This window comes from Alexandromys fortis, unplaced genomic scaffold (assembly GCF_014885135.2).
Source record: "Alexandromys fortis isolate MF-2015 unplaced genomic scaffold, M_Fortis_MF-2015_v1.1 scaffold_12, whole genome shotgun sequence".
Taxonomy (NCBI): Eukaryota; Metazoa; Chordata; class Mammalia; order Rodentia; family Cricetidae; genus Alexandromys; species Alexandromys fortis.
Window position 1 is genome coordinate 17,437,524 of NW_026067937.1, and position 21,819 is coordinate 17,459,342.

A 21,819-nucleotide genomic window follows, 5' to 3' on the forward strand; every position below is an offset into this window, starting at 1 on the left:
TCTCTCGACAGAGCCCTGGCTGTCCTGAAACTCACTATATAGATGAAACTGGCCTCTAATTCACCTGCCTACCTCTGCCTCTAAAAGACTGAGATTAAAGGCATATGCTACTATGCTTGACTCACAGTCCCTAAATTTGACCCACATTATATTAAATCAATGCTGGGGCTGGAGAGATGGCTCAGTGCTTAAGAAGACTAGATGCACCTCTAGAGGGCCTGGGTTCAATTCCTTGCACCACATAGCAGCTTACACCTGTCTACAGTTGCAGAAGATCATTTGCATCATGCATGCATGTGGCGCACATATCTGTGCATGCAGGCAAAATACCCATACGCTTGAAATAAATAAATAAATAAATAAATAAATCTTTTAAAAAAATTGTTAGGCAACTCGGGGTAGGAAGAATACATGTATGCATGTATACATGTATATGAGTATGTGTGTGAAAATGAGAGTGTATGGGCAGATGAGAACTATGAGCCTCCTTACTGTAAAGGAAAGCTTACATATGTCATTCATTAAACTGAGAATAAAAGAAGCTTCATCAAGTAAAAACCTGGACTTTTGAGCGGAGGAGACAGCTTAGTAGGTATAGTATTTGCTGTACAAGCATAAGGACCAGAGTTCAGATTCCCAGAACCCATGGAGAGTCAGGTACAGTTGTGTGCATCCCGGTGCACACCTGGCAAGATGGGAGGCACTGACGGAGAATCCCCAGCAGCTCACACAGCAGGTGGCTGGGGCGGATGCAGCAGTGAGTGGCAGAAGACCCGGCTTGAGTAAGCAAGTTGAGGACGGACCCTCTAGATTGCCCTCTCGCCTCCATGTGAACTCCCACCTTAATGTCCCTGTCCTCTTAGCCTTTTCTTTTTGTTTTGGAAACCACAAGACAGCAGAAAGAACAGTACAGAGACCTGCAGCTGTACTGCGCTTGAGTCCTGCATGCGCTGCCGTATCTGAGCCTCCGAACCTCTGTAAGCTTCAGAGAAAACATACACACAAGTTCTGACCTATTCTTTAGAAGTGCCATGTACTGCTAAGGGTGTTGTATCCTTGCCTCACTCAAAGAACAAAGAGAAAGAAAGAAACTCATTTCAAGGTTTTACCACATTCAATATGGTGTTTACAGGGTGCAGGGCCTAGGGAATTCCACAGAACCAAAGGGCTGAGTAGTCTCCAGCAGGCACAGAAGGCATTGAAAATGCTTGAAAACTTGGAGTTGGATAGTTGGCTCAGTGGTTAACAGCACTTACTGCTCTTGTAGAGGACCTGGAGTTCAATTCCCAGTGCCCACATGGTGGCTCAGAACTTTCCATAAGTACAGTTTTTGAGAATCCAGGAACCCTCTTCTGACCTCCATGGGTACCAGACAGTCACACAGTGCACATACATACACGCAGGCAAAACATAACACATAAAATAAATCTTTAAAATTAAGCAATAAAATGTTTGAAAACTCTAATGAGGCTCCACAATTCTAATAACAGAGAGAAGGCAAGCTAAGAGGACACATATTTGCAGGTGTGCACATGTACACACATAACACATACACACAAAGCCTTTGTTATGATTATGCAAGCATAATCAAGAAAGAGCTGAAGTAGTAGTGTAGACATAGAACTCATCCATGTTCCAGGCAGAAAAGATGCTGCGATCCTACCCAGAGACACATTTGCATTCTTTCATGTGAAGTGAGACCAACTCTGTGGTGAGATCCTTGGCCTCCCTAGGGTACCCTCCCAACGTGGTTGATTTAGAGATGTGTGCTATGACTGTCCATAAGCCAGGCAGGACACCGCAGCAGCATGGAACACACAGCATGCAGACATGCCTACTGTTAGTCATCTCAGAAGCAGGGATTGTAGTACACATTAAAATCATTAACAAGTGATGAACTTTGAGCATGCATTACCTTCGATTTTCAAATGTAATTTGCTTTTAATAATGGTTATACTTTAGTGTTTTGCAGTTTCTGAAAGCTGGGCAATGGGACTAACTCCATAAGCCGTCAACTACAGGTACCCAGGAAAGTGGATGTGCCTGGGACTGACTGTCTTCCTAGCCGTTCTTAAACACTGGGAGAATGTGAGCTCAGTTTCACAAAACAAAACAAAAACCTTTAGTGCCAGCAGGTCAGACTGTGAGTTTCCAAATGGTCCGACTTCTTTGTCCCAAAGCTGTTCCTCCCCTCACAGAAGCTGCTCCTTGGGCTCCCATCCCCTCCACAGACCCACAGTGGAGAGTCCTTATCCCCGAAGCCACAAGCTGCAGACAAAGGACATTTATAATGATAATAGTCCTTCAAGCTGGAACATCATCTGTTATTTCCCATTAAGAACAGAGCCCTGGGCGGTTAAGAGCACTGGCTGCTCTTCAAGAGGTCATGAGTTCAATTCCCAGCAACCACATGGTGGCTCACAATCATTTCTAGTGGGGATCTGATGCCCCCTTCTGGCACAAAGGTGTACATGCAGACAGAGTGCTCATAGGGAGGGAGGGAGGGAGGGAGAGAGAGAGAGAGAGAGAGAGAGAGAGAGAGAGAGAGAGAGAGAGAGAGAGAGAGAATATGACCCTGGATCTACTGTGTGAATGTTGGTGATGAAGGAACATGAACAGGCTGTTGTTAGTTTTCAGTGAGACTTCAGGGGAGAGCTGCAGGCTGAAATGGGTGACACGCCTGGGGCAGGTCTCCTCCACCTCTTCCTGTTTCACGGAGGAAGATGGCAGTGCAGATTCCCCAAGATGGTACTGATAGGTGGCAGCCTCATTACTGTGTATTGTGAGGGTGCCAGATCATGAGCTACCTCTTGGCAAAAGTGGAACGAACCCCCTGCTCCCTGCGGCATCACGGGAGCTGGAATCTAGTAGCAGCTAGAACGATCTCACCCTATAAATATGTATGGGCATGCAATATGCAATATAATGAAGAAAGATCATCAGGGAGAAAACATAGTTAGGAAGAGCAGCATATTAACAAGAAAAACTTGCACGGAAAACTATGGCGATGCCAAGGTTCCGGGGGGTGGAAGGCAAACACGCAGTTTGCTATATATTAAAGTGGAGGCCGCTGACAGGCCAGCCGGAGTCCGTGTGAGTTCTCCACTTTCATTCTTCCCCAAGCTTGACCCATCAGACACCCACAGAACACACCGCCGTGAGGACCACAGACTGTATCTGTAGCCATCGGGATGAGGCCAACCTGAGGACCATAAATCAAGAAATTCTAGGAAAGCAAAGACTCATATTCGCGCTTTAGAATTAAAAACTAATTAAAGGGAAGGGACTCGCAATGCAGGACAACAATATGTTGAAAAGCCGGAAGCTGTGTGCATGGGACACCTTCAATTTGAAACACGGCATTGCTGTATGTAGCACTCACCGCCTCCACATTTAACATTAGATACCCGAGTCTCTGAATTCGCCTAAGATGAACATCGATGGGACCGTGGTGTACAGCAGCAAGCTGTAAGGCATGATATGCTAAGTAACCCTAGAGTATAATTTAGGGACAAAACCAACTGTCAAGAAACAGCCAGAGACTATATCTAATGAAATCTTTACAGACTGATGTAATAGGTATTAAATTAATCAACATAGCTTAATTGAAGCTCTATCTGTAACATTTTTTTATTAGACTTGTTATTAGTGAGCCTTTAAATGCTACAACTAACTTGAGCTCTGTGTTAAATTTAAATAATGAACCATTGTTCCCACACAAAAAGAACAAACAACACTTTAATAGGCTTTCTTTTCTCCAAGGGCCTTTTGCAGGCAGAGGGAGGAAGAAAGAGTCCCTGCTTCCTCGCCACCGCTGTGGGTTGGCAAGATACCACAATGAAGGCGGCTAAAAGAGCTCAAAATAACCACAGTGCAACTGCTAAGGAAAGAAAATGCAGCAGCTAAGACCAGAAGGGAGATAAGAGTTCAGGCTCACCCAGAGAGGTGCTTCCTGTCAACCTCAGTCACCTACAGTCATGTGCCACACTGTAAGGAAGTGTACCCTGAGTGCAGGCTAGAGCAGCTGGGTCCCTGCCACCACACATGACCTCCTGAGCAGGTGTATACTGGAACGCATCCCACTGTTGGGCAACTGAAGACTCTGCCCAGGACTGCACCTGCTTGTCTTTGAATACTTACCTGAACATGTCTCCCAAGCCTTTCAGCATTCCCTTTTTGGCTTTCAACTTCTCCTTCTCCCGGTCCTTTTTCTTTTCCTTTCCCGTTTTGTCCTTTTTCCTATCGGTCTTGTCCCTCTTTTCTGGGTTCCCATTCATTTGCCTCTCCAGAGAGTAGGAAGGCTGATCGCTGGATGTGGATACGGACTCCCTCCCCGACCTCGAGCTCTCTTCTGTGTCTTCTTCCACTTGAACGGGGTAAAGAAGAGAAAGAATACAGTGAGCCACAGCAACAACATAAGGACACGTCACTCTCCCACGGTTTCTACAGCAGAAGGCACCTCCCATCGACTGGGACCACATGCAGAATCAGAAGGGACATGTGATATGGTGATTTCAGTGCACTGACAAGTCCTTCAGGGAGATGGGACACTAGGGCAGGAGAGGACAGCTTCCTGGTGGGGCCTGCAAACATGGCACTTTCACTGCAATAGAGTCTGCCCAGCAGGGACCCACAGACCCAGCAGGATGCCATGTTCCACATTCGCAAAGTGAAGAGCAAATAAGCAAACTGCTCCCACTCTGTGCATTTCCCTCTTGGTTACAGATCCTGCAGACACCCCTGGGCCCATCTTAAACCTGCTCACTGGCGACAACCATGTCAGCATGAACTTCCAGCACCAAGCTTCCTGATACACTCATCTATGGTTTCTGAGTACAGAAAAGTAGACTTTGTGGTTTCTGGAGATAACGGGTTTTCAGGCTCTCCTCGTGTGGTTACTGTGGAAGGCTAGCACCACGTGTAAGTGCTACAGTGAGTGGGTGTGACATTACATGGTGGACACAATCACAGCACACGTTTGTGTGTGTATCCGGGTTCACATGAGCAGACACGAGTGCATGGGTGAGGATATATGTGCCCATGTGAGGAGACCAAAGGTCAGCCTCAGCTCTTGTTTCTTGTGCGCTGACTATCTCGTATGCTGAAACAGTGTCTGTCACTGGCCTGGAGTTTGCTAAAAAGGCCAGATGGATACCCAGCAAGTCCCGGGGAATCTTCCAGCCTGTCTCCCCGGCTGAGGTCGCACAGGCACAGCACACCTTTTTATGCCGGTGTTGGGGACAGAACTGAGAACCATGCTTCTACGACAAGCACTCCGGCCACAGGGCCATCCGCTCAGAGCTGCCCCACAGCCGTGGAGGCGGATGATCCATGAGAACCAGTGAGATGGCCTTAGTGACAACAACGTGCCCTTCCATGGGCCAGCCTGTTCACAGTCCAGGGTGTTCCAATACCCTCGGCGCTTTATAGGCTAAAGAACGACGAGTTACTGACATAGGGTTCTCCTAGTGAAAGAACTTTGACTGTCTGGAGAGACACAGAGTCCCACATATGGTAACTATCAGTCCTGAGATCCAGGTGCCAATCTATCTTCCAAACACACAGAGTAAAGATTATCCAGACTTCACATCACTCCTGAATCCTAAGGCGATTCTTACAGCAAAGTGGAGCAGAATATGACAACTAAGTGCCCTCTAAATTCTTTGGGCTGCAAATCAGATCAATAGCCTGACCTCTCTATCGGCCACAGGACACCAGGATAATGATATAAGAACCAAGAGCCTAGGACCACAATGGACATCCTGTGCATTTCATCCAGGCAGCTCAGATTTCTGCTATGAACTAAATCCTCAAAACACTGAGACTAGCCTGTGAAATGATGGCATGCCCAAGCAATACGGTTCTGCATTGCTTTCAAGATACTGGTTGTAGAGTGGAAGGGGCAAAAAGCAAGGTGAAGAATTCTTCTTATGGGATACACACCTTAAATAGGAGTCAGTATATTTCTTCTCTCAGAAAGTCAATCCCTAGACAGAATCAAAGTCCCAACAAAGGAGCGGGAGAGATGGCTGCGGGGTTAAGATACTGTCCTGCTCTTTCACAGGACCTGAGTTTGGATCCCAGCACCATACTGGTTGGCTCACAACCATCTGTAAATCTAGCTCCAAAGGGATCCAATGCTTCTCTTCTACAAGGGCAACGCCCCCACATACTCAAATCCATACACATAGGCATAATTAAAAAATAACAGACTTACTCTCACAAACACCTGTCCTAATTCTAGCTCCAGGGGAGCTGATGCCCCTTTCTGGATTTTGTGGGCAATTTAACCTGCACATGCACTTGGGCACATACCTACATTCTGACACACACACAGACACAGTGTGTTTTTTAAAAGCTAGGTTAGCTACATTGTAACAGTGGCCTGTGTTAGGCCACTAAACTAAACCCTGTCTCAAAATAAAACGAACCAAACAAAAAGAAGCCTCAGAAAATGTGCTTCTTTTCCTCTCTGTGAAGATACAGATATTAACCAAGGGAGTTTGCCGGAAGAAGCCAGTTAGCATTTGCAAGTAGACAAAGAATCTGTCGCCTTACACATAAGGCTGAACTAAGGCTTTGAGTTTTATGATGAGCACTTAACATGGAACAAAGATCCTGGCCAGGTGCTGCCATGGAACAAACTTTGTACTGTAAATATGTAGTTCTCTCACTGGTTGATAAAAAAAAGCTGACTGGCCAATAAGGGAGAGGTTAGGCTACAGAGCCAAACCAAGAGGAATAAGAAGGGTAAAGAAAACGGGCAGGGTCTCAGGATCTCAATCAAATGCAGAGAGGAGCAAGATGAATGTTGAAAGAAGGTACTTCCATGTGGCAGAGGATAGATAAGAAACATGGGTCAATTTAAAATGTACAAGTTAGCTAATACCAAGCCTGAGCTACCAGCCAAGCATTTATAATTAATGAGTCTCTGAGTGGTTATTTGGGAGCTGTCAGGACACGGAAAGGTCTGCCTACAAGTTGTCCTGGAACTTACTATACATACTCACACCACTTCAGGGGGGAGCAGTCTAAGAAGATGCTTGCCTCAAGCCTCTGAACGTGGCTACATTCCACCCACACAGGCCATTGCACTTCAACCCTTTCAGAAATGGGTATGGTCCCAAATTTGTGATAATTGAACAAATGACCAGGAAATAATCTTCAGGAATTTCAAAACCTACGTATATTGGAATAATGTAACAGGCTGAATAGAAGCCAGTGGCTATTTCTGTGAGTCCTGCCTGGGAACAAACCGTGAGTAAAACTTCTGTCCCATGCACAATCTTTTATTATCACACTTCTCTAATGCAATCGCTACACGTCTGTCTCCCACCCTCTTCACTCCTGAAATGAAGATGCAGGCAATAGCTACAAAGCGAGGCCAATGGAAATGAAAGATACTGGCCCTGAACACTGACTTCCCAAGCACGCCTGGATCCAGCATCTGAACACAGTTCCTCTGCCTGCAGAAAAAAAATGCCTGTTCTCCTCCAACAAAGCCTCATAAAATGAGCCATAATCAAGCTATGGCATAGATACCCAGTGTACTTGAATTACGTCTGTCTGGTTTCAGGTATATTTCTGTGCTATCACCATTTGAACTATGCACATCATCTGATAGGTTTTACGACCCTCTGTAATGTCTAAAACAAAAGAAGAACTCAATAAATGTAAATGATTTAGCCTTCCACAGCAACCATTATCATAAATCATGAATGGAGTATGGTAGCAATACGGTCGCTTTTCTGCCTAATAGTTTTGGCAGGACTTCAGGGGGCATATGTCTTCTCTTGGCTCCATCACAGAATAAACATGGTGCCTTCACAACTCACTATATGCTGAGGGAATGTTTGTGCCAATTCTTTCCATACTCGGAATGATTTTCTCATGTATGTAATACAACTTATTTCCTAAATTGGATGAAACAGAGAAAGTATTAAATGATTTATTAACTCTGCTCTCGTAATCTCATTTTATGAAATGAAAACTCCTACCTCACTTTGGTGCCCCAAGCGAACACACCGTTGAAATGATCCTTGCACATCTGAGGACTCTACTCTTGTTCTAAACATTCAGATTTAGGTAATATCTCATCACAGAAAAGCTGCTGGGGGCATGATGATCTCACCAATGTCTTTGAATGCCAACTAATTAAAAATATTTAGCAATATGGAATTTCATATGTACAAACATAAGATGTTCTTTTATGGAGTCACATTATATACACTTAAACTCAGAACAAAAAGAGTTTCCCACTATACCCTGTTCCTATGTGGAAATGCTTGAAGAAAAAAAAAAAGCTCAGATAAAACTGGTTATGTGTGTTTAACTTGTGAAAAACATATATGTGATTACGGACACAGATGTATTAGATGGTGAGATTAAAACCTATGTCTGCATATTTAGGACTAGCTTTATATAAAGTAAGGGCTATGAGATATTTTATTCCCTTAAGCTAAGAAAATGCAATAAAGAAATACTCATGTGAACAGTAACTCTACTGAGAAAACGCCAGCGATACGCCAGCACAAGTGACTTGCTCCGTTCTGCTCCTATAATGTCTCGGTATAAAATCAATCATGAATTTATATTTAGGTAATGCATTATTTTAAATGCAGCATAAATGCTCTTGTTTCCCACTTTGATCCTGCCCATCTCCACAGACCTTTACAGACAGCCGGTACAAGGGAAGATGCTACCTCCTGAACAGGCAGAAACCCCTGTTGTACTCCTCAGAGTCCTGTGTCTGATCGTGCCCCTGGCCCCGAACTCTCAGCCCCTTCCTCGGTGATTACTGTGAAGACGACATTTGCTCACTCCTTTTTTAAAAAGGTAAACCGTGAAGCTGCTCATCCCCTCTGATGTGCCAGTCATTCTGCAATTAAGACGCACCTAATCACTCTGTTTTCAGCAGATGCAAATGTGGCGCAATTAAAATTCTAGGCCATGTGACAAACTGAGCTCCTCAATTCGGAAAGGCAGCGTGTTAGGACTGGGTCACTGGAAAGTCTAGAAAATCTAAGCACTTGAGCATTAATGGTTATGGAAAAGAGGCCTCAGGCTTGAGAGGGAGCTCCGGGTTCTATGGCTTCGGCAGTGAACAAAATGTGCCTCTTTGGCTACCACAAACACAGGCTGACTCCCAGCACACGGCTAACAACCACCATTTCCTCTCACTCGAACCAATGCTGCTGCTGTCACAAGCTCTGCTGCTCGCTTACTCAAAATTCATTTCTCCCTTTCTGCTTCCATGAATTCGGACTGCGCCCAGAATGTGACCAAGCGCCAAGGGGTGGATTCATTAAGCTTAAAGCAGCCTACAGAAGCTATGTTCCTGCAGACACGGGAGTACCAAGGTCATCACACTGGGCATGGCCCTGTCACATTGAATCCTTTGCTTCTGCTGGGTACATAAGGGAAACTGTGAAAGTACCCTGTGGACCGAGGGGCAGACAGGGAGGAAAGACACTGGGTCTCCTGACATGGATGGGCTGTGGGCTAATAAACCCACAGCGGCCTGGCTGTACAAAACACTGCATCTCTTTATCATTTAGGTTGTGGAGTCAACTTTACTATTAAATATGGCTAAAAGCAAGTGGACACAGCATTAAGACAGACATTAAAATAGCTGTAAAATATCTACGGTTATGCATCAAAAGCATAAGGATAGTAGACAATGTCCTTTAAGGCAGTTCTGGAAATACTTCTAGGTTTAGACAAATTGTTGAAAATACATAAACAGAGAGATCCCAAACTAAAACTAAAACGCTTTTTGTTGTTGGTTTTCAAGACAAGGATTCTCTGTATAGCCCTGGCTGCTCCGCAACTCCTTTTGTAGACCAGGCTGGCTTTGAACTCAGAGACCCACCAGCGTCTGGTTCCCAAGTACTGGGATTAAAGATAGACACTGCCACATCTGTCTTATAATTTTATATCCACTCAACAGACACACCCCTCTGAGGGCCAGGACTAAAGAGCACTGGCAAATAAAATCTGTTGCATTAGGGAGCCGTTTCCTATTCTCATGTATGAAGATCTACGCAGAGAATAGGGAAGCTTCACAGTAAGGACATAGGTTCTTGAGTGACTTAAATTCACTCGGGAAAACAGAGGAAAAGTATCAAGCTCTTCCTGGAGGACTCCATAGCGTCACAAGCTAAACATGCCTTAAATACGTTAAAAACAAGGTAGTCGGAATGCAGAGTTGGGACTGAGAAAGACTCAGGTGGGAATGTGGTTGCTGTGTAGGCATGAAGATATGAGTTCAAGCCCCAGAAGAGTCTGATTATAAAGAAGCTGTTTACAGCGACGTACACTAGTAATCTCTGCCCTGCAGATAAGGAGACAAGATGTCCTTAGTGCTCACTGACAGCTACCTTTGGGGAGCTGTAGGTTACGTGAGAGTCCCTGCCTCAGTGGAAAGGGACTGAAGAAGACATCTGATGCCACCCTCCCTCCCACTCAGATGCACACTCAGATGCACACGTGAATGCATTCACATACACACACACATGCACACGCACACACTCAAGGAAGGAAAAGCTCTGCTAAACTTGGCAAATCAACTGTCCTCCCACTTTCTATGGAAGAGTGGGAGATAAATAATGCTGCAAGAGAAATCATCAAGGACCGGACTCCAAGGCCCCGCAAAGCCTCTGCAGGAACTGAACACGCTGAGAACATAAATATTATCATTGGTTCTTATTTTAGCTGACTACTTTGACTTCAGGAAAGGGAGAAAAGATGTAGGAAATGAACAGCTAGAGATGCAGATGGTATCAAGTAACAGAATCTGCCGTTCTGGACTCTTGACTTTTAACATTAGAATGATGAGCTCTTGGCAAGGAAAATAGCTGGCTTCTTCTGAGCGCAGTGGGGGTGGGGGGTGGAGCACACATGTTCAAGGCAAAAAGGAAACGTGAAGCCTGGAGAAGCAGTTCTTCTGAGGTGTGTGATGGGAAAAGTCACTGACAGAGGCTGAGCGTGGGGGCACATGCCTGTGACCCCAGTACTTGAGGTCACTTCGGGCTATCTGGGCTCCTTTCTCAAGCAAGCAAGCAAACAAACAACAAAATAAAGAGCCAATATAATGGCTGGGAAGGGGCAAGACATCAACAAAACAGGTAACAAAGGAGAAGAGCTCGGATGAATGACCACAGACACTCTATACTTAAAACAGCTCTTTTCGTTAAAATGAAGAAGCTTAAGGTATATATTGGTAGAGGGTGAGGAACAACAGAATTAACAGAACTGTCTTTCCAAGGAGCTCATGACTATTATTATTATTCTCTAATTTGTAAACTTTTCTCATCCATCTTCCACAATGTTCCAAAGACCCTTGCAGACTGTTGATTACACAGCTGGTCATCCCGCCTCCAATGTGCCCTTCTGAGCAGGCACCACGAGGCCCGCACACTCAACATGCTCAGGGCTTGCAGATTCGTTCTTGGTGTCCAGTGGATCTTCACAGTAAAGTGACGTTGGTCATGCATCCTCTCCACTGACAGGAACAATGTGTCACGACAATAAAGGTTTGCCTGTCACCGATTCTCACCACGTGGAATCTGTGAAGGCTCCACTGTGGGAGTTGTCATCTGAAATCTCACTTGAAGACAGTGGATACAGATCTGGAAGTGGATTGGTGCAGTGTTTGCCTTGGTGCCCCATGAACTGGACACAGTGGCACACAGCCGTGATCTCGGCCTTTGGAAGACAGAGGATCAGAGAGCTAAGGTCATCCTTGACTATAAGGAAGCTCAAGGTCAGCTTTGGGTATGTGAGATTCTGTCTCAATTTTTTTCTTTTGATTTTAAGCAATGAGTGAGCTTAATACCAATATATGTTTTAATAACCCACAAATTACTATGATTATTGTGTCAAAGAGGAGATTTCAGCCATGGTTCAGACCATAAATGAAAACCAATATGAAAGTGTGCAGATGGGTTTATAAGTGAAGGCTGGTGACACTCTGGAAAGGTGGTTGTGAATGTTTGTCCCTTTCTAGAAGATCAGAATGCCTGTCTCCCAAAAGGAGATGTTTCTAACATCTAAAAAATATAACACATTTCAGGGAATGCACAGATATCCTTAATGTTAAAACAAAACTTTGGTGTGGGGGGGTCAGCTCTGAGGTAGAGCATTTGCCTTGAGGCTCAGTCCTGCAAAGCAGAAACAACAGCAACAATAAAAAATAAATAAAAAATAAACTTATACTGAAAATAGTAATTCTACCTGATGATCAGAGCATCACAAACACAACTAGAAAGAAGATTGTTTAGGGGAAAGGCCCTTGAAGAAGGAAGGAAGGGGACAATAGTGTTCACAGTAAGGCTGGAGGGAAACAGACACCATCATTAGGAGACATGAGCTACACAACACAGATTGTATGGGCAGTCCAAGTTGTCTAGGGCAATGGATAGATGGGCACGGTGATGCATGCCCATAACCCCAGGTCAAAACTGAATGCTGCCAGGGTTTACAGAGAGACCTCCAACAACAATTTCTAGCATCAGATAAAGAGGGATCAGAGCTGAGTGGGAAGGAATGACATCAGATTTCACGAGGGGGAATTAAGACAGCATAGAGTCACACAAAGGGGTACCTTTTGCCCCATTGTTTACCAGACATGGATGCATACAAGGAGCCACTGAGGTACAGGCCGTTGGAGGCCAGGATGCAGGACCAAGGCTCTCATGACAGAAAGAACACAACCCAGGCTTTGGAAAAGGCAGGGCTTGGAAAGTAGAGGAGACCAGCCCACTGACCTATCTTGCAACAGAAGCCAGAGAAACCCTTCCTATCCCTATTCTATTTTTTAATGAATTTATTTATTTTTGTTTTATGTGCATTGCTGTTTTGCCTGCACGTATGTCAAAGCTTTTGGAACTGGATTAAAGACAGCTGTGAGCTGCCATGTGGTTGCCTGGAATTGAACCCAGGTCCTCTAGAAGAGCAGTCAGTGCTCTGAACTGTCAAGCTTTCTCTCCAGCCCCTCTATCCCTATTCTTGGGAAAAAGTGAGAATCTCCTGATAACAGTAGTCATGCACCCCTGATTCTTTTGGAGGAAAGCAAGGGTTCTTATGAAGCATCAAAAGGCTAGCACATGCCAGACCTATGTGGACACAACAGAAAGACCTACATGGCCTTGCCATGCTACATATGACCGCAGGAGTGACAACCCTGTGACTCACGAAATTCAAGACGAGGCCTGGCAGCTAAACTAGGAAATATGTTCTTCATCTGGCAAGAAGGGGATGAATCTATTTGAAATCACAGGCTGATTATAGTGTAAAAATGGTCTACATAATAGACAAAGGACAGGGACACAGCAATCCTCTCCCTAAGTTCTGCGTTGTGTATTAGCCAGAAATACTCATGTCCCCAACATATTACATGTTATTGGCAAAAATTATGTCATTTTGCTTGAAATCTCAAGATGCATTGTTTATTAAAGATCCACTCCCCACCACTAGCTGTGTTAGGAATGTGTGCTGGGAGTCGTCTATCCAAATGTGGAACTGAAAGTAATTTATATTCCCTGGAAACATTCTCTGGTCCTGGATTTAACTTCAGGCTGTACAGTCCACAGCTTTATAGATAAGGCACATGGGTAGTCATATTTGATGTTAAAATCTAAGATGCAATCACATTTCCTTCTCTGGATTCCAAACTGCACGGCCAGGGTGTCTCCATGCTATCCACACAGTGTGACTGACTGCACAAGCGTGGTTATCGTGAGCCCCCAGGAGCCTGGCAATCAGAAACGCCAGACATAAAACTACAAGAAAAGGCAGACAGTTAGGGCTGGGCTGTAGCTCAGTGGTAGAGCACTTGCCTTGAATGTCTGAGGTCCCAGGTTCATTCCCAGGACCAGAAACAAACAAAACTAAAAGGAAAAAGGTCAGTGAGGGGGTGGATATGATGGGTATGCTGTATGTATGCATGAAAAATACCACGGGGAAACCTGTCATTTTGTGTACTTAATACACTAATAAAATAAGTTAAAAATATACACTGTAAAGTAGTAATTATTGAATACACTAATCAATAATATGTATCTTTATAATTCCTAAGTTCTTCATCTTCTAAATGAGTACTTTATTATTCAAAAAAATTTAAATAAATGTTTAAACATATATCCCCTTTAATGATTCATAGAAAAATCTACTCATACTAAACTATGACTCTCAGATTGGCTTAAAATATTTAGTAATCTGGGGAAAATACAAAATTAGACACATCTGTTTTAGTCTAAAAATGTGTCTTTAAAATAATAAGCTATTAAATATATTTATTGGCTATGCTACCTGGCAGACAATACACAGAATGGATTTCAAAGATTTTGGTATAAGGATAGCTCTACTCAATGAGTTATTAAAAAATCCAAACAATATTTTTTAAAGTGAATTATATCTATAAATAAATACCAATTTAAAGCTCAGTGTATTGTACTTTCAAAAATCCCCTGCATTTTCCTGAAATAAGTTTGTGAGAGCAGTTGTTTTGGGTTTCCTCCTTCCTATCCTCCAATGTCACTTTAACAGTGGCTAAGAGGACAGCTTCTTGATGGGCAGAGTGCCACAGGCTTGCATTCTCTAGCACTGGCGGGGCTAAGAAAGGCTTTCATTTTTAGGCCAACCTGAGCTATTCTACAGCAGAACTCAGTCTAAAAAGACCCTGTTTCTTCATTGAGTACAGTATCACATGGTATAAAAGCCCACGTGGGGGCCAGAAAGAGAAAATGGCTGTAAGGACCCCTGTTGCTCTGAACACTCTAGACCTCAGAGAGGCACCTCAAGGACCTGGGGACACCATTCTGAGGAGCACGGATCACGCGAGCCATGCACCATCGCTGTGCATGCAGCCAGGACACTCACAGGTCTCCATGCCTTCGTCGTCGTCATCCACCACGGGTTTATCGTAGGACTTGTCGATGGCAGCTCGGAAGCTCTCGTTGCAGCCCCGTCCTCGGATGATCCGCGGCCGGGGGCGGTGGAAGGGGATGTTCCCGTTCAGGGTCACCTCGGCTACAGCAGTCTGCAGGCTCTCTAGGGAGCTGGATTTCTTCAGACCCAAGGACGGTCCTACATCTCTACTGGGGGAGCCTTGGAGGGTCAGAACAGTACAGGGTTAGTGAGCGTGAAGCGACAATCTCAGATCCAAGAATCTATGCACTGTGGACACCTGCGGGGATAAAGTGAGTGGCTAAGTGGTAAGTTCTAGAATGTGGGTGGGAAATATATAAAATATAAACAACAGTAGTTAATTTCAAAAACATTACGTTTTAACATCTATTTCCATTTGGAAAAAAATTCTAATTTATTAATTTTGATCGGAACAGATGAAGTCATTATCAAACCATTGTGCAGTGTCACACACATCTATACACGAAAACAACAAGAATGATGAATAATTGCATCTAAAATGCAGAGGCAGTGAGGAGGCTGCAGGAGAATCATCTCTGCAACCTAACTGCAGCACCTTGCTGTACTGTAAAGTTATGGTCAGCAGAAGGCGGGCCTCACTGTCACAGGCTTCATCCGCTCTTTGCCATGTGAACATGAACGCAGCAGTCAAGGGCCATCAGCACACTTAGCTGGCACCGTGCAGAAAGGTGGCTCTGGGAACAGAATGTTCTAGACAAAGTGCAGTACAGATATGAAGACACATCCCGTGTGGGCTTCTCTCCTTGAGAGACAGACGTGTTCACACACCAGGTATTTACAGTTTTTGCTTTTATTTCTGGAAGACCCAAGGCAAAAAAAAAAAAAAAAAAAAAAAGATTGAGATACCAAGCGCGCCCGACTTGGCAGGCACTCTGAACTATTTTATTTAAGCAAGGAAGACAGCCCTATCCATCACTGTCTGACCTGGCACACCGGGGTGGACGTCAGCAGATTCTAAAGGCTGACACCTCCACCTGGGTGGGCCAAGTGACAGGGCTGGCTCCGCACTCATCTTCCTAAACAGACAGATGGAAGAAAGAGAAGAGATGGTGGAGAGACTAAACAGCTTATCTCCACATGGGGTCACCCACCCATATGTTGATCAATAATTAGGGAGCAGCTTCCCCCGTTACTACCTGGAAGACGAATGGCTGAGAGGAGAGCCCACCACAGCTCAGAGTGGGAAGATGCAAGGAAAACTAACTGGAAGTGTCAAAATAAGAATTATCCTCTAATGCTTCATTTATATTACATATTTTACCTAATTTTCACCACGGGGTACCAGTACTCAGGAAGGGCAGAGGTGCTCACAATACAGGCAGAGAAAATGGCACAAATTTAACCAGTGGGAAAAAAATTATTATATAAGCTATCAGTCTCAGGAGCAAATGATGGTGTATTTGCTTTCTCGGGGGCAGGTTTGTGTGTATTCGATCACTTATTTTGTAACTAAAGCACACTCTGAATATTTTTTACAAGGGGCACCACGTCACTCTGACTCCCCACAGCGAGTGGCTGACACTTCTGACGTGATTCATGAAGTCAATGTCACAGGAAGGAAAATGAACAGTGTTCTAAACCAAAAGGGACGATGTCAAGGAGTCAGACGCAGTGGGAGCCATGTCCTCCTTGGCGGGTCAGCCACCTTCATATCCTCTAGAAACAGCAGCAGCAAGAACTTCACTGCTGAATGAATCATGCCTGCGAGATTTAAAACTTCCCTATCTGCATTAGGGCCACGTGAAACATGAATTAGGCAAAGGATCCCCAATGATATGAGTATCTCTGAAGGTATGTGTGTGTACATATACGTGTGTGTGTGTGTGTGTGTGTGTGTGTGTACACCCAGCTGTGATTTCACACTTCCTGCAGGGACTGTCATCAAAACCCATATTCTACACATGCAAGTATACAATAACCTTTCCTTCTAGGGGAGTCAGCTGAGACTGTAAAGTACTCAAAGTAACAAAAACTGACAGCGAATTTAAGAAACGGTCTGAGCACCTTCAGCATATAAAGTAACTCTGCAAAGAAGACAAGGAAAGGTGCAGAGCAGTTGCATCAGCAAGAAAACTCCACAAGTGTGCCAGTGTCTCTCAACACACAAAATTAACAGCCTACATAGCTTAGAATCCTCCTTCCCTAAATTATAACACTGTGCATAACATTTTATCTTAATGCTGGTAATTGCAGTGTGCTCATGCACGGATGAAATCTGAACAGTAAAAAGTTCTACAAAAAGTTAATCTATAGCATGATCAGCAAAGGTACCCAGACACGGCTGGAACACGGCTTCGCCTACTTATTTACATCTGATCCGTGACGACTTTCATGCCAACGCTGTGAAATGACACAGCTGCCCATGACCCCATGGCCTCTGAGCCCGGATTGCTTATTATCTGTTCTTAACAGAAAGAACTCACTGCCCCTGTAACACAGATCTCATCCACCAGAGCAAGAGGCTCTAACAAAGGCTTTAAGTGATATACTGAGAATGCTGGATTGGAGATGGAACTCCAGGTCAGCTGCTTGCTAGGAAGCACAAGGCTTGGTTGGCTCTCAGGTCCCACTACAACAGGCCATAAGCTCAGCATTTCCTATGACAAAAACTGAGACGGGGTCTTCAAAATAAGACATGGGCAAAAGACAACACACGACCAGTACGGAATGCAGTGTTTTCTCATTTAGAATCAGTATTTTAAAGATTTCACTTTTAAATCTTTACAGGCATTTTTACCTCTAAGAAATCTGAAAGATTTCATGCTCTCATTATTATCTTTGAAAAAAGGTATAGGCACTGTAAAAAACATAAAATACAAGACTCCTACATCCCAAGGAAATCATATGTAGACGATCTTTCCTAGAGCAACATTGTTTGTTCACTGCCTTCCACACGCGGGGCAATCACTCTGCCACCGCGCTGCACCCCAGCCCTAGACCTGAGGTCTGTTCTTTTTTTTTTTAAATTTTATTTTTAACAGAGTTTTATTGTGCAGCCCTAGATGGCCCAGAACTCAGAACTCAATAGCAAGGACCAAGGAAATCCACCTGTCTCTGCCTCTTGAGGGCTGAGATCAAAGGTGTACACCACGGGGCTTCTGACTGCTGTCTGCTTACAAATGTCCCTCATGGGGGGAAAAGGTGATAAAGAAGGTATCATCTGCAAGGGGCAAAAAGGAGAAAGAATTCTGTTTTCATAACAAGGGGCTTACAATGAGACAGGTACCTAGACCAAAATGTCAGCATGCCTTGTCCAAAGCTCTGGGCTAACCTGTCCAAGAATCTAGGCAGCCCTGAAATGAGGAAAAAGAAGCAAGGCAATGGAAAACTCCGTTCACTGGCTAACACTGGGCAGGGAGAACACAGTCTATGGAATTTATCAATGGAGATTAAAACCCCCCCAAACCAAGGGCATCCTGGTGACCATATTAAGTTCCTCTTCAAACTTTCCATTTTATTTATATGCATAGGACAGAATGTATACTCAAAACCAGAAAATGCCCTTCTCCTGTAAGACCTAACACATGGCCTACAAACACACAGGCTTGAAGAGAATCGCCATCGTGAAAGTTATATAACGTTTTCAGTTAAAATCAGTAAGTTAATTTTTACACACAGTAGCTTTGGTTGTTTCAGTTAAACATTCCTCGCTTACACATAACGGACAGCATTCAGTGTCCCACTGTGGAGGTGTGCAGCTCTGCCTGGTGCAACATCCAACACTGAGGACTACGGAGTCTAACTGCCAACTGCCACTGTACACATGCAGACGGCCGAGACTCGCCCTACACTTCCGCTTCAGAATTTCAACGAATTTTATGCTTTACCAGAAAAATAGCTACTTAGTAAGATCCGAGGCTATAGTTAATTGCCCCAAACACGACCAACTTATAATTTATTGAATGCAATATTATAATCTATCATTTACTTCTTCATAGACTACGGTAACGCCAAGTACATCCACGGTAATCTTTATGCATCTATGTCGAACACACGGGCTGAGACTAATTACTACAGCAGGTTAAAAAGGCAAATTAAAGCTAATACGTGCTAAGTGATATAATTACATTATCCTGGATCTAGAATAATTAAAACAAGATTCCAGAATACACTAATAAATCATGCATGCTCAACTGCACACAGCACACCACCTAATTACACAGACAGACTCCACTGATTGTTTCCATGTAGTAGTATGAAAAAATAAGATACAGTATACTGCTAACCTAGTCTATGCAGCCCATTATTCCTATGAGATGATTAAGCAGTAAAATTTAGAACAGATTCCAAAAGCTAATGAAGCCATATGTATCATATAGTTCAAACTAATGTCAGAGCTGACAATGAGCTAATTCCCACATCTGAAAAAGACACAGGAGACAGCAGACGAAAATCAAGAGTATCAGTAGCAAGGGCAAACTCTGTCATTTAGGGAAAAGAGTTCACATAGGCCAGGGATTCTCAGCCTTCCTGATGCTGCAAGCCTTTAATACAGTTACCATGCTGCAGTGACCTCCAGCCACAAAATTATTCCACTGCTGCTTCTTAACTGTAATCATGCTACCGCTATGAATTACAATGCAAGTATGTGACGTGCAGCAGGATATCTATCTGAAACACAAACCCTGCGAGAGGGTCGTTCAGCCCCTAAAGGGGTAGCGTCCCGCAGGCTTAGAACTGCTAATATAGGTGATGTTGTTTTTCAAATAAAAAAAATCACCGCGTGGATCACTGACAGGAACTAAGACATCACACAATGACTAAAGGTCTTATGAGTCCAAATAAAAGATGTTTTCTTAGGATTTTGATTTACCATTAAAAAAAATTATCACCACAAAAACATTCCTATGCGAGTAAGATTTAAAAAAAAATCTAAGGTTGTTTTTAACACGGCAAAGGTAGTTCATTCCATTCCATCTGTTACACAATTTGCTGATAAATTTCTCATAACAGAAAAAAAATGTATTTTCTCCTGCCATTCGATTTCCCATAACGAAAGCGTCTGAGTGAGACTGGAATACCGGGGCTTCCATGCCGCCTGACTGGCAGCTCTATAATCACGATAAGCTCCTTGAACTGGGGTTTCTATGGCAACAGTCTAACTGTCCATTCTTACCTGCTCTCTGGTCATCCACTGTATTGAGTTTAGTCTCGTCAGCTACTGTTAAAAGGTAAATGTATAATGGTTAGCCCAGTTAGTCCCCGAGGCCCGACATGCTGTAACCCTCCCCCAGTCTTGACCGTTAGAGCACAACTCTTAGGCAATATTCCATGCAAAAACAAATAAATGAATGAAACAACAAGCAAACGTTCATAATCAAAAATTAAAAGGAGAAAAATAAGCAGTCTCTTCATGCAGTACGCCAGTCATCTCGTCTCATGGTCACGTGTTATTGTATGTTAGTGTGACATCATTAGCCAAGGCAGTGCACTGTCTAAATTTACATATTTACATATCTCTGACACATTAATGCTTTTAGTCTTGGAGTTCAAACAGCCACCATAAAACAGCATAAGTTATGATTGACTAACAAAGATTTTAAAAATCATTTAGTTTATACCTGTATTAATTGAATTACTTTCGGGGGTAGATCTTGATTTAAAGAGAGAGACTACCTGATTGGTGCCTGGCTGAACAACTACGGCTATTTTCCTCCTCTCGTTTGCTCCCAGATTTGTTCTAGAATATATTCTCAAGTTATTAATCTGATTCCAGGCCATAACTGTTAAAGCGCAAGAAAGTCTATCAATTAGCACTTCAAGAAGAGCAATCAAGAAGGGCATTGGCAACGAAGCCCTAGACATGGATTGAGATAATGGGTTCTCTCCAAAACATTCTCTGCTTAAAAATCTCTCCAAATGTAATCTCTAAGGAAACTGTTGCTCAAATGGACAGAGTAGTAAATAAAACATCTCATTTTGAAATGAAGCAACAAGGATACAGCATGGGTTTGCTTCTCCTCTCATCTACAAACACACGTCAACATACAGCTGATCACGACAACACGCTACTGTGAGGAGCATGGGCATCTCAAACGTAACGTAGACTAATTTTTTCACAAATTGCCACATGTTAAATTTATTTATTTTTTCCTACTGCTCAAAATAAGCAGACATGTGTTGGGGACCTTCAGTTTCATCCCACAGCACCCGCACCTTATTTAGATAAAGATTCATGGAGATTGTACTCACTACCTAAATCCATGCTTTTTGATTTTCGTGTTTTAACGAAATCCAATTGACTGGCATCTGAAAATTGCTTTGTGCGTTTTTCTGACATACTCTGGCGTCCAAATCCTTCTCGTTGAAAGGCAAGAACCGGATCAACATCTGGACTCAAAGAGCTGGGTGAAGAGAAAGAAAAACACGACAGTACTTACTAAAGAGTGGAGACATAAGCTTTAGGAAAGATCGCACGTCCTTTAGTACATGGATAGATGCATTTTATTTAAAGATTGAAATAACACAGTATACCTCACTTTTACAAGAGCACTAAATGGAAGTAAGAGAAAAAATAAATATTGATTTGACCTTAAAGCAACTGGGTGTAGACTTTCTTTTCTATTTCCTTCTGCCTGGCTCTTCATTGCACTTGATAATATATCATTATTTCTTTTATTGTTTAAAATGAGTCTGCTATTTGTCAAACACCAGAAACCCTGAATATTTGACAAGACTTGTCTTGTACTGCAACATGTAACCATATAAATCGCAATTTAGCAATTTCAAACAAGATATTTTCTGACAGAAACGAACAGAGAGACTCACAACTGGACAAGGAGCAGACACAGAGAAACTCTGGAACATTCAATATGGAATGAGACGTCTTCGTCTCAGAAAAAAAAAAAAAAAAAAAAAAAAAAAAAAAAA

General features: G+C 43.4%; 1 protein-coding gene across 15 annotated transcripts in view; it reads right to left on the reverse strand.

The window, feature by feature from the left end:
- Pard3 (par-3 family cell polarity regulator) overlaps positions 1 to 21,819 on the reverse strand; it is a 482,565-nt gene that overhangs the window by 150,236 nt on the left and 310,510 nt on the right. For 5 of the 15 annotated variants that reach the window (XM_050147184.1, XM_050147174.1, XM_050147176.1 and 2 more), the window contains 4 exons: positions 21,142 to 21,293; positions 20,066 to 20,110; positions 14,881 to 15,108; positions 4,141 to 4,366 (listed from right to left, as the gene is read on the reverse strand). In XM_050147184.1, the coding sequence (XP_050003141.1) occupies positions 4,141 to 4,366; positions 14,881 to 15,108; positions 20,066 to 20,110; positions 21,142 to 21,293 (651 nt within the window). The remainder of the gene's footprint in view (positions 1 to 4,140; positions 4,367 to 14,880; positions 15,109 to 20,065; positions 20,111 to 21,141; positions 21,294 to 21,819) is intronic. The other 10 variants (XM_050147190.1, XM_050147182.1, XM_050147183.1 and 7 more) reach the window with 4 other exon arrangements.